Source organism: Electrona antarctica (assembly GCF_951216825.1).
Source record: "Electrona antarctica genome assembly, chromosome: 4".
Taxonomy (NCBI): domain Eukaryota; kingdom Metazoa; phylum Chordata; class Actinopteri; order Myctophiformes; family Myctophidae; genus Electrona; species Electrona antarctica.
In genome coordinates, this window is record NC_136809.1 from 34,623,123 (window position 1) to 34,636,325 (window position 13,203).

The window sequence follows — 13,203 nt, forward strand, 5'->3', positions numbered from 1 at the left end:
CAAAGATCCTGCAAATCCTTACACACTATCTCTATGTGTTCAAGACGGATCTGTCCGATATTATAAAGTTTGCAGGATTGGCCCATTTTTAACAAAAAGCCTCAAATCATAAATGCAGCGTGCAATTTAGAGTGAACGGAGTGGCACACAGAGTGACCCCTTTAACCTGCATGAACCCAACAGGGTTGTATGTACTGCTCACACCAGTGACACCACTTCACATTTTTTCCACCAATGTCTCAATGATGCTTTGTGCTCATCACTAGTGGCCACTCTGCTGTCCTGATTCTCCTAGACCTATCAGCAGCATTTGACAAAGTGAACCACCAGCTGCTCCTAGACCTATCAGCAGCATTTGACACAGTGAACCACCAGCTGCTCCTAGAAACCCTAGCGGATCTACTGTAGGCATCGGCGGGACGGCAGTAAAGTGGTTCTCCTCCTACCTCACCGACCGGACCTACCAGGTTTCCTTGAAAGGTATGCTATCATCCCCCCGAACCCTCCAAACTGGGGTCCCACAGGGATCTGTACTTGGTCCCCTCCTTTTCTCACTGTACACCAAATCCCTTGGCACTATCATCTCTGCTCACAATATATCCTATCACTGCTATGCCGATGACACACAACTGTTTGTCTGTTTCTATCCTTCCCCCCTCTGCCACTCAGGTGGAAGAGCGCATCACTGCATGCCTGGCTGACATCTCACAGTGGATGTCCTCCAACCACCTCAAGCTGAACCCAGACAAGACTGAGCTTCTCTTCTTCCCAGCTAAGTCCTGCCCTGGTAACGTCTGTCCCAACAGCCAGGAACCTTGGTGTTGTCCTGGACAGTCAGCTCTCGTTTAAAACTCACATCACAGCTGTCACTCGATCTTGTAGGTTCACACTCTATACCATACGACGAATTAGACCGTTCCTCACCCAGGAATCAGCCCAGCTCCTAATCCAGACAACAGTCTTGTCAAAACTTGACTATTGTAACTCCCTCCTTACTACCGGCATGTGCACTTAAGCCTCTTCAACTGATCCAAAATGCCGCAGCTCGCTTGGTCTTCAACCAGCCAAAATTCTCACATGTCTCCCCCCTGCTCCGCTCCCTGCACTGGCTCCCGGTCGCTGCCCGCACAGAATACAAAACTCTGATGCTGGCATTCAAAGCAACCAAAGGTATGGCTCCCCCATATCTTGCAAGCATGATTGAACCCTACAAACCCTCCCGCGCACTCAGATCAGCCAACGCAGGAAAGCTGGAAGTGCCCTCACTAAAAACGCCGGGACAATGCTCCACACGTCCCAAACTCTTCTCCCTTCTGGCCCCAAAACTGTGGAATGCACTCCCTGTTGCAATCAGAACTGCAGCATCACTCCCTCCATTCCGCCGTAGTCTGAAAACCCACCTTTTCAGACTCCATCATGGCCCATAGCACTTATCCTACCCCCTTAGATAGCACTTTTTAGACTTAGATAGCATTTGAAACAGACTTATAGCATGTCATGTAGACAGCACAATAATTGCATTGTATGTAGTCATCACTTCATAGTACATATGTATAGCATAGTATAGTATATATGTATAGTATATATGTATAGTTTATATAGTGTCATTATATAGATATGTTCTTCTAGTTACGTTCTTAGCTTACGCATGTTTCATGATAAATGCATTTTATATATGTAAATGTAAATTGTAGTGGCCAAACAAAAAGGAATCTTTCTTTATCGTTGCTGTCGGACATAAAACTCTTATATCCATGTTCTAACTTAACGCCCTATACTTGTTCATACTACAGCGTAACACAAAAGCATAAAAACAAGATCATTTGCAAGCTCTTTCGCATCGCCTTGACGCCTTTTGGGCTTGTAGATCTGCTACTTTTGCTTTTTTTGCAGGTTTCCACCCGACAGACGTTATGTTGTTTGCCTCAAGGACAAGCTGCAGGAAGCACTGTCAAACACAGATGATTCTGCACTGCTCAGTCATTTCCATAAGCTCTGTAAAACCAACGTTGCCACAGTTCCTCAAACTTTGGTTTCAACTGAATCTTCTTTACGAATCAATTAAAGCCAGAAACATACTTTGGCTGAATATGTTTTATTCTAAAATCGCTGTCAGCCTTGTGCGAAAATAACAACGATGTCGTTAGTCGAGGAATGATCTCGTTGTCTCTCCTTGTGCTCTCAGCACAAGTATCAAGTATGGATGTGACAAGTTGACAACACTGTTACGCCTGGGTGGCCGTGCTGTAGAAGGAGAATTTAGTATATTTGTTTTGAAAGTGAATCAATAAGATATATAAACAATCAAGCCAGTACTGGTGGCTTTCTCTGCATGTGGCATGATGCGTATTATTCCTCTCGATAGCCTATACCACTGACTGCAATGTCAACTAAATTATATTGAATTAATTAATTATATTCTCATACAATACAACTCATGGTATCACCCCAACAATGTGAATCTGTTCTGTACGCATGCTTTTGCATCAAGGGAATGACTCTGTTTCAGTGGACAATCCACGGCAATACGCCTGCTCCTCCATTATGGGGTGGAGGTTGATGCTGCACAGTACTAGAGCAGGGGACAGGGTTCACAAACCTTTTAGTCTGTGACCTTAATTCTATGCATTCAAGTCTACTATAATCTGATTGCTCATACTTGACTCCCAAAATTCATCCATAGGCCAGAAAACATACCAAAACCGAACAACGCCAACCCCCTGCAGATCTGCAGCATAAAGACCACATCCTGTTGAAGATGACATGGAAAATAACTTCTTCCTCTTAATTCTTACACAAACAATGTGTTTGTTCACATACACATTATGCACATGCAGTATGAACAAACAAAACCACCATTGTGTTGACAAACTATATTATTGTGGAATTAGGAATTACAGTACTCGATAATTACATCGCATACAGCTCCACAATGAAAGCTCCTTGACAGCTTGGCCTGAAAGTTCCTAAAAAGGCCATTGACTTGGCCACACACATGACATCACATTGGAGGGGCTATCCCCCTTTCCAACTGATCCAAAATGCCGCAGCTCGCTTGGTCTTCAACCAGCCAAAATTCTCACATGTCTCCCCCCTGCTCCGCTCCCTGCACTGGCTCCCGGTCGCTGCCCGCACAGAATACAAAACTCTGATGCTGGCATTCAAAGCAACCAAAGGTATGGCTCCCCCATATCTTGCAAGCATGATTGAACCCTACAAACCCTCCCGCGCACTCAGATCAGCCAACGCAGGAAAGCTGGAAGTGCACTCACTAAAAACGCCGGGACAACGCTCCACACGTCCCAAACTCTTCTCCCTTCTGGCCCCAAAACTGTGGAATGCACTCCCTGTTGCAATCAGAACTGCAGCATCACTCCCAATCTTCCGCCGTAGTCTGAAAACCCACCTTTTCAGACTCCATCATGGCCCATAGCACTTATCCTACCCCCTTAGATAGCACTTTTTAGACTTAGATAGCATTTGAAACAGACTTATAGCATGTCATGTAGACAGCACAATAATTGCATTGTATGTAGTCATAGCACTTCATAGTACATATGTATAGCATAGTATAGTATATATGTATAGTATATATGTATAGTTTATATGTATAGTGTCATTATATAGATATGTTCTAGTTACGTTCTTAGCTTACGCATGTTTCATGATAAATGCATTTTATATATGTGATGTATTCCCATGCCCAGAGCGTCTGCTAAATGCCTAAATTGTACATTTTAGTGGCCAAACAAAAAGGAATCTTTCTTTATCGTTGCTGTCGGACATAAAACTCTTATATCCATGTTCTAACTTAACGCCCTATACTTGTTCATACTACAGCGTAACACAAAAGCATAAAAACAAGATCATTTGCAAGCTCTTTCGCATCGCCTTTTGGGCTTGTAGATCTGCTACTTTTGCTTTTTTTGCAGGTTTCCACCCGACAGACGTTATGTTGTTTGCCTCAAGGACAAGCTGCAGGAAGCACTGTCAAACACAGATGATTCTGCACTGCTCAGTCATTTCCATAAGCTCTGTAAAACCAACGTTGCCACAGTTCCTCAAACTTTGGTTTCAACTGAATCTTCTTTACGAATCAATTAAAGCCAGAAACATACTTTGGCTGAATATGTTTTATTCTAAAATCGCTGTCAGCCTTGTGCGAAAATAACAACGTTGTCGTTAGTCGAGGAATGATCTCGTTGTCTCTCCTTGTGCTCTCAGCACAAGTATCAAGTATGGATGTGACAAGTTGACAACACTGTTACGCCTGGGTGGCCGTGCTGTAGAAGGAGAATTTAGTACCCATATTTGTTTTGAAAGTGAATCAATAAGATATATAAACAATCAAGCCAGTACTGGTGGCTTTCTCTGCATGTGGCATGATGCGTATTATTCCTCTCGATAGCCTATACCACTGACTGCAATGTCAACTAAATTATATTGAATTAATTAATTATATTCTCATACAATACAACTCATGGTATCACCCCAACAATGTGAATCTGTTCTGTACGCATGCTTTTGCATCAAGGGAATGACTCTGTTTCAGTGGACAATCCACGGCAATACGCCTGCTCCTCCATTATGGGGTGGAGGTTGATGCTGCAGACAGTACTAGAGCAGGGGACAGGGTTCCCAAACCTTTTAGCCTGTGACCCTAATTCTATGTGTAACCAAATGGAGTCACACAGTACTCCTAGTATCACAGTTACTACGCCACTCCCAATTACAGGGTGGGAGACCCGAAAGGTAAGTGTTCAGTTGAGTGAACAATGGTGAACAATGATGGTCGGTTGCTCATGTACATAGAACTTTATTTAGAAAAGTACACAGTATTGGCATTTAATCAAAACACATTTCCAAATGTCACCAATATAGATTGCAAAAGGCTTAATTAGTCAGATCATAACTTGGTAAATAGCTGTACTGAGATGTCTTATTTGATAAGTTCCATACACACAGGTAACACTGCAAATGAGCAAATCGAAGCCACTCAGAGCCAAAGGTAATAGGCATTAAACGCTTTAAACACAGCAAAGATCACTGCAAAACAATATCAAAAGGCTAAAAGCCATAAACACAGCAAAAGGGGCAGTAATCAAGTGCCAGTCTGCAGCATAACCATTAACCAAGTATATGTCTGTCTTTGATGCCTATTAAAGAAAGTTTGGTAAAGACGACAATTAAGGACTCGTTGAAAGCCACATGGGCTATTTGAGAGCTGCCAGAAGTGTGGGTGGACACTGTGGGACCTGGACTTCACAGAGTCGGCCACTCTGGATGCAGGCCTGGAGGAGGACATTGTGGCCAGTGGACTGCCAGCATTTAGAAGCCTCTACAAGGCTTTACTGGCCCAGGTTGCTGATGAAGGCAGCACTGCTGCTGCTGCTGCAGCCACTGATGATGCTGCCCAGAGTATGTGGGTGTTGTTCAGGGAGAATGGCGTCTCTGTCAAGTCGTTGGTAGCAGTCCTGGGTTACCTGGTCCTGGGAGGGAAAGGGAAGAACATCAGCGTCCAACAGAGGCGGTTGGCGCTCCATGCCGCCATGCTGCTGCTGGCTGTTCATGCAGCATAAAGACCACATCCTGTTGTGAAGATGAAATGGAAAATAACTTCTTCCTCTTAATTCTTACACAAACAATGTGTTTGTTCACATACACATTATGCACATGCAGTATGAACAAACAAAACCATCATGTTGTGTTGACAAACTATATTATTGTGGAATTAGGAATTACAGTACTCTACAGTATAACCTTTACATTGTATTGTTATAATTACATCGCATACAGCTCCACAATGAAAGCTCCTTGCCAGCTTGGCCTGAAAGTTCACATTGGAGGGGCTATCCCCCTTTCGCCCCTCAAAAAAAGAATGAGTATTAGTGCTTCTATGTAAATCAACCCCCTAGTTTCCAGTATAATAAAAGTTCTGAACAATAAAGCTGCGGACAGCAACCACTGGTTCTTGGAAAAAAATGACTTGGTAGATTAACAATGGTAGAAAAATGTACTTCAAAAAGTTAAACACAATGAGCTATCTTCTAACAAATAAAAAAAACTAAACAAAAATTGCACACAAGCAGAAATTAATAAATGACACAGCCGAGGTCACATTTTACAAATCATGGGTCAACTTTATTCATCTGAAATCAAATTAAGCAAGGGGTATTCCAGACCTCTGATGACTCGATATGTATAGATACAAACCTGGACTCCCCTCATGAGAAAGAAAACATCTACCACTAGGTCAAGAGGCAATCTCCTTGACCAGGGAGGATAGAAGGCCTTTGGCTTCAGACTGATGCTACTCTGCAACAGATCCAGGAAATCAAAAGTCTTGTGTCCCATATAGCCCCCTATGTTTAATACTTATGTCTTCTTCTTCCTCTTCTTCTTCCTCTTCTTCCTCTTCTTCTTCTTCTTCTTCTTCATCTTCTTCTTCTTCTTCATCTTCTTCTTCTTCTTTCTCAGCTAATTCCAATCGGGGGATCAGCAGATCATCCGTTTCTATCTGGTTCTGTTTTGACTATGACTAATATGACTAATAGTCAGAGGACTTATTTCGGGGCCGGTATCATGTCGTCGATGCACCCTCCTGCCTCCAGCTTCTTCTCCATTTCAACCAGCATCTTGACTCCGTCTATCACCATCTGCACCAGCTCCACCTCAGAGAAGCCCAGTCTGTCAGCATTGGAGATGTCAAACACACCGCCCGTAGCAGCCGTGTCAACACCACCTGTTCCGCGTTTCTGTAGCCTTAGGTTCGTGAGAACCTCCTCAAATTTGCAATGTTCGCTCATTTTGGGCAGCTTGACGTGTACTCCTGCACGCAGGCCGGTTCCCAGGTTAGAGGGGCAGGTCAACACGTAGCCCAGATGCTCGTTCCACATGAATTCATTTCCTTTTGCTTTGAACAGCTCTTCAATCTTGGTGAGGCCGGTGCAGAAGCGGTTGAAGACCACCTTCATGTTTCCTCCATTCTCCATGGAGATGACACGCAGGTGGTCCTCCTCGTTGACCCACACCAGGAACGTCTTGTTGTCATTATGCCAGATGCCCCTGGCATCGGGCCAGTCGCGGCCCATCCCAGCGGACAGCAGCAGAGGAGAGACTGGCTTGTCGAAAAGGAAATGGTCGTCAATGAGCTGCTGTTGCTCAGCATCTGTCATGTCCTTGAGTGCGTAGTACTTCCCATTCAGATCACCTGTCAGAGATGCCAGAGCGTCAATCGAAAGTTTCTCCACATTCCGCCTCTCTCCACGTGTGCAGTGTGGCGGCAAGGAGAGCCCACGAATGCTCCTGCCAGTTCGGACACGGGAGCTCAGGACATAGGCAGGATCAAGGTCATCTCCACCCTTCAAGTTGTCAGGGTTGATGTCGGTCTTGTGTTTGTCTGTGGGTTTGTAGCCTCCGTGCCTGTCCTCGATCACGGGGTCCAGCAGCTCCTTGAAGACCTCATACGTCTCCTCGTCTCCAGCCACACAGCCCACTGTCATAATGAAAGGATGGCCAGGATTGTCAACACCTGTTTGAATGACATCGTCGATGGTGTATCCGCTGGGGGTGACGCGCTCCCGCAGTGTCTTGTACATGTCCTTGGTGAGGACCTTGGCCATGTGGTTGTTGTGCTTGTTTAGATCTGGGTATTCATCCTCAGCCGTCATTCCCCTGAGGTTCATTCTGGCAATATGGGCAGCTAGAGTTTCCATGTCTGACATTTTGTTCAGGGTCAGAATCAGGATCAGAATCAGAATAAATCTATCAATAGTTGATTATTTTCAGTCAAGAGAATTCACAAATTCCTAATTATCTTGGTGTTTCTACAACTGAAGATATTTTCATCTACAACACCTTATATATGCAGACCAAGCTCTGGTCTGACGTCACATGTTTAATTTATCAACAGTGGAGCTGGCACCTTTACTTGGGGATAAACAAAATGCACGTAATCATCCCTCCTGTTAAAGGTTGTTCACACCGGCCTAGGCCGTCCTAACGGTCCAAGCACCTATAATCCAGCCTAACAGCATGTCTCGGGTTCGAGTTTCCGATCCCGACAAACTTATCTGTGTATCTCCCCCCCATCTCTCTCCCCATTTTCTGTCAACTTACTGTGAATCTATCAATAAAGGCAAAAATTCCCACCATAAGCTACAGTAACACTTTAATGGTACATCACTGAAATTGTTCTACTACAAACGAGTATAGTACTGGCACTTCACTGCCAGCAGTTCTGTGCAGACCTGGGGGATTTCTCTGTTCTCTAATCCAGCCAGGGGTTTGGTCCACGATACGGGTCAGCACAGAAAGGAGTTTTAATTTTAATTTTGAGGGGATATACAGCTTTTGTCCCCACAAAATGTCCGCAACACAAACATTAAATGCCATTGACAATGAAGGGAAGATTTACGTCATCTTGTCCCCACACGTATCATATTTGCATCGACAATGAAAGGAGAAATTAGGTCAAATGTCCGCCAAATATGACGTAAATTTGTCCGCAACACAAACATTAAATGCCATTGTCAATGAAGGGAAACTTTACGTCATCTTGTCCCCACAAGTCTCATATTTTCCATCGACAATGAAAGGAGAAATTAGGTCAAATGTCCGCCAAATATGACATAAATTTGTCCGCAACACAAACATTAAATGCCATTGACAATGAAGGGAAAGTTTATGTCATCTTTTCCCCACACGTCTCATATTTTCCATCGACAATGAAAGGAGAAATTAGGTCAAATGTCCGCAACACAAACATTATATGTCATTGACAATGAATGGCAGATTTACATCATCTTGTCCCGACTCCCCACACATCTCATATTTCCCATCGACAATGAAAGGAGAAATTAGGTAAAATTAGGCCAAATATGACGTAAATTTGTGGCAACAGGCATTCTGATTGGCCAGTATGAGATGATGCATGATGATGTACGATGATAAGAGCAGCCCTCACTTCACACAGGTGTGATTTTTAAGGGGCGCTAGCCTCTTCTATAAACAGCTTTTGTCCCCACACGTCCTAAGATTTGCCATTGACAATGAAAGGGGAATTCAGGTCAAATAAATGTCCGGTAAATCTTGTCCCCACACGTCTCAATATTTGCCATTGACAATGAACGGAGAAATTAGGTCAAAATTCCGCTAAATATGACGTAAATTAAACATCAAAACATTAAACGCCATTGACGGGAACATTTACGTCATATGTAAACGAGCGAATCAGCTAACCAATCACAGGCAACAGGCTTTCATAGCTCATGCGCCTGAACGGAAGCTCACGGCGACCATCTCCTCTCCCACCGGTCACCGGGGTCAACCACTGAACTGTGTTAATAAAAAAAGGAATTAGACCTTTCAAAAAGTAGCTATAAACAGAGCAGTTGCACTTTTATACACACTTCAAACAAATAAGGAAAATAAAAAGGTGTAGTGCAATTGTTTCTACATATAATCTATTAAAACATGGAGGTAGAATTGTCATTGAACAAATGAGAACATCTAGAAAATAAGAACAAACTAAATTAATTTAAACTTGGTTAGACTATACTTCCTAAGTAAACCAACAACACCGTAAGAGCTATAGAGCTGCATGTATAAAATAATACACAAAAAAAAACATTTTTACAATATTTGATACATCATAATCATCATCATCCACCATCAAGTGTCATTTCAATATTAGGATAATAAGCAAATTATGCTTATAACTCCTAGCTGGGTTCTAAATACAAACATACCAGTGTAATTGTATGTGCACCAAGTCAGTTATCTAAGAAACATTCCCAATATAGATCTTAGGAAAACAAATCTAAGATCTTGAGAATAAGAGCAAACATTTACTTAAACTCTAACCCCCAATGTCCATAAACGATCAACGTTCTGTATTTAAATAAAATAACTTAAGTACAATAATAAATACAAAAGACGAATAAACAAAAAGGATCAATACATCATAATGAACCAAAACAGAGGTGTTCTTCATCAAAAGTAAAAAAGCTCTTGTGTCCCAAATAGTTAAATAAAAATGAAATAAAATTAAGTACATACAATAATACTAATCACCTTCATCATAACATGCCGCAGTGAAATAAAAGTTCTGAAAAATAAAGATGTGGACAATGGCCATTGGTTTTATCTTAGAAAGAAATAAACTACAAAAATGTGAAAATAATAGGAAATAAAAACGACTTGACGAATGACCACTACACATTCCCTAAACAAAATGAGATCTATCTTCTAACAAAATTAATGTCAACAATTAACCGTTTGTATAAAAAATATATGTAAAATTGAAAAAAAAAAAGTTGTAAAAAAAGATTACAAATCAAATTTAAAAAAAGAATATTACACATCATAGGTCAATCTTATTTATCTGAAATCAAAATAGGGGGACAACATGTATTACCAGTGATACCATAAAGAATAGCCCCCCATGTATCATATTCAGACTAGAGGACTTATTTCGGGGCTGGTATCATGTCGTCGATGCACCCGGCTGCCTCCAGCTTCTTCTCCATTTCAACCAGCATCTTGACTCCATCTATCACCATCTGCACCAGCTCCACCTCAGAGAAGCCCAGTCTGTCAGCATTGGAGATGTCAAACACACCGCCCGTAGCAGCTGTGTCAACACCACCGGTTCCACGTTTCTGGAGCCTTAGGTTTTTGAGAACCTCCTCAAATTTGGGGTGTTCGCTCATTTTGGGCAGCTTGACGTGCACTCCTGCACGCAGGCCGGTTCCCAGGTTAGAAGGGCAGGTCAACACGTAGCCCAGATGCTCGTTCCACATGAATTTATGTCCGTTCGCTTTGAACAGCTCTTCAATCTTGGTGAGGCCGGTGCAGAAACGGTTGAAGACCACCTTCATGTTTCCTCCATTCTCCATGGAGATGACGCGCAGGTGGTCCTCCTCGTTGACCCACACCAGGAAGGTCTTGCTGTCATTATGCCAGATGCCCCTGGCATCGGGCCAGTCGCGGCCCATCCCAGCGGACAGCAGCAGAGGAGAGACTGGCTTGTCGAAAAGGAAGTGGTCGTCAATGAGCTGCTGTTGCTCGGCATCGGTCATGTCCTTGAGTGCGTAGTACTTCCCCTTCAGATCACCTGTCAGAGATGCCAGAGCGTCAATCGAAAGTTTCTCCACATTCCGCCTCTCTCCACGTGTGCAGTGTGGCGGCAGGGAGAGCCCACAGATGCTCCTGCCAGTTCGGACACGGGAGCTCAGGACATAGGCAGGATCAAGGTCATCTCCACCCTTCAGGTTGTCAGGGTTGATGTCGGTCTTGTGTTTGTCTGTGGGTTTGTAGCCTCCGTGCCTGTCCTCGATCACGGGGTCCAGCAGCTCCTTGAAGACCTCATACGTCTCCTCGTCTCCAGCCACACAGCCCACTGTCATAATGAAAGGATGGCCAGGATTGTCCACCCCTGTTTGAATGACATCGTCAATGGTGTATCCGCTGGGGGTGACACGCTCCCGCAGTGTCTTGTACATGTCCTTGGTGAGGACCTTGGCCATGTGGTTGTTGTGCTTGCTTAGATCTGGGTATTCGTCCTCAGCCGTCATTCCCCTGAGGTTCATTTTAGCCATATGGGCAGCTAGAGTCTCCACGTCTGCCATTTTGATCGGTTCTTATCACAAGAATTCTCAAATTCTTATTCCTATTCCTCTATCTCTGTCTTTCTGTATCTTGAAGATATCCTCATCTGCTACACCTTATATTAGGCTGACCGAACTCTTGTCTGACGCCATGCGTTACGTAACACAAACTGTGTCCTCACAGCAGGCATGTCAGACTTGTCCTGAAGTTACAACTCTGTGTCAGAGGCTTGCTGGCTCCAGCCCTGGGCTGAGGTCAGATAGCGTGCACTATAAAGGCAGCGGGATCCTGGGACCCCCAGGGGTAATTGAGGACAATGGGTCATATATTAAATTAGTTAATATAGCATCGAAATCAGTTAAACCACTTTATTACACAGCTCGGATTAATGCTTGATTGTGAATGGTCAATCGCTGAATTCAGCAGTGTGTTATTTGTTGATAATGACCGCTCCGCTTTATAACAGACCTCTGTCTAATCAAAGCTTCAGAGCACCTGCTGCGCTGCTTGCATTTTATAGTTGTTTAAAAACATGTGGCTCCCGACATGCGTGGCAGGTTAAAACTAACCCGTGCCGGTGCCAGGTTAAAACTGTCTCAATTGAAAATTCTGCCCCGTCAGTCTAAGTTTCATGTATATTGTTTTACTATATAAAATAATGTGTGCCCTCGTCATTTTCAACTGCACCCTCAGTCATTTCATCCTGGAGCCGAGCCTGCGACAGGCACATACCGTACCCAAAACCCAACCCTAAACCTAACCTCAGGAAGCCATGGGGTAGTTTTAACCTGCCACGGGTATAGTTTTAACCTGCCATGCATGTCGGGAGCCACGGGTTAGTTTTAACCTGCCACTGGTTAGTTTTAACCTGGCATGGCACGCATGTCGGGAGTCACGGGTGAGTTTTAAAGACATACAAATAGGCCTATACACTTAGCAAAAACAGATATCATCATAGGCTACGGTGAGAAAAAAAGGAGGCTGTGTGGCCTATAAAAATAAAGAGGGGGGCGGTGGATTTTACTTTTTTACAGGGGCCAGCCTTTGAGAAGGAGTCTCAGATTCACATTTCTTAATAACGGCTGTTGGTAGAGCGTTCCACATTTTCGTGGCATAGGAGCTAAATTAATTGTTTGAGACAAATCTGGGTTGGACGTGGTTTGTGGAACTCCCTCATGGTGTATATTAGCCGCCCTATAGCCTACAAAGTCAAACATATACATCTGCCTTCCCCCAAACTCCCCTTATCAAGGTCTCACCAATTAAAAATAAACATACAAATTAATTTGAAATAGATTGAGAATCAGTGACAAAGATCTTACTCTGAAGCCCACTAATTACCGGATGTCTGGTGCTAACCTTTGCCTAGGCTGTGTAACAGCAAATGCAGTCCCTCCTCGCCAGCATCCTGGTGCAACAGTAAAAGCAGCCCGCCGCTAGCGGCAATCGGCCAGACAACAACAAAGCAGCATGTCTACAACCTCTAAAGTTGTACTGGGAGTGTCTGTGGTTCTAACACTAAGCACCGTGGTCGGGGTTCACGCCAAACAGAACTGGGACCGACAGGTAGGCAAATAACGCCAATATCATAAA

General features: G+C 43.7%; 2 protein-coding genes across 2 annotated transcripts; both read right to left on the reverse strand.

Annotated features, from left to right (window-relative positions):
- Positions 1 to 6,563: 6,563 nt before the first annotated feature.
- On the reverse strand, positions 6,564 to 7,685 carry LOC306922102 (creatine kinase, testis isozyme-like; the record flags this gene model as incomplete). Its single annotated transcript, XM_079499495.1, has 1 exon — positions 6,564 to 7,685. One exon carries the CDS (start codon positions 7,683 to 7,685, stop codon positions 6,564 to 6,566), a length of 1,122 nt encoding a protein of 373 aa, XP_079355621.1.
- Positions 7,686 to 10,469: 2,784 nt separating this feature from the next.
- Positions 10,470 to 11,600, reverse strand: LOC306921533 (creatine kinase, testis isozyme-like; the record flags this gene model as incomplete). The annotated part of the gene is made up of 1 exon (XM_079498699.1): positions 10,470 to 11,600. One exon carries the CDS (start codon positions 11,598 to 11,600, stop codon positions 10,470 to 10,472), a length of 1,131 nt encoding a protein of 376 aa, XP_079354825.1.
- Between the last annotated feature and the right edge of the window lie 1,603 nt (positions 11,601 to 13,203).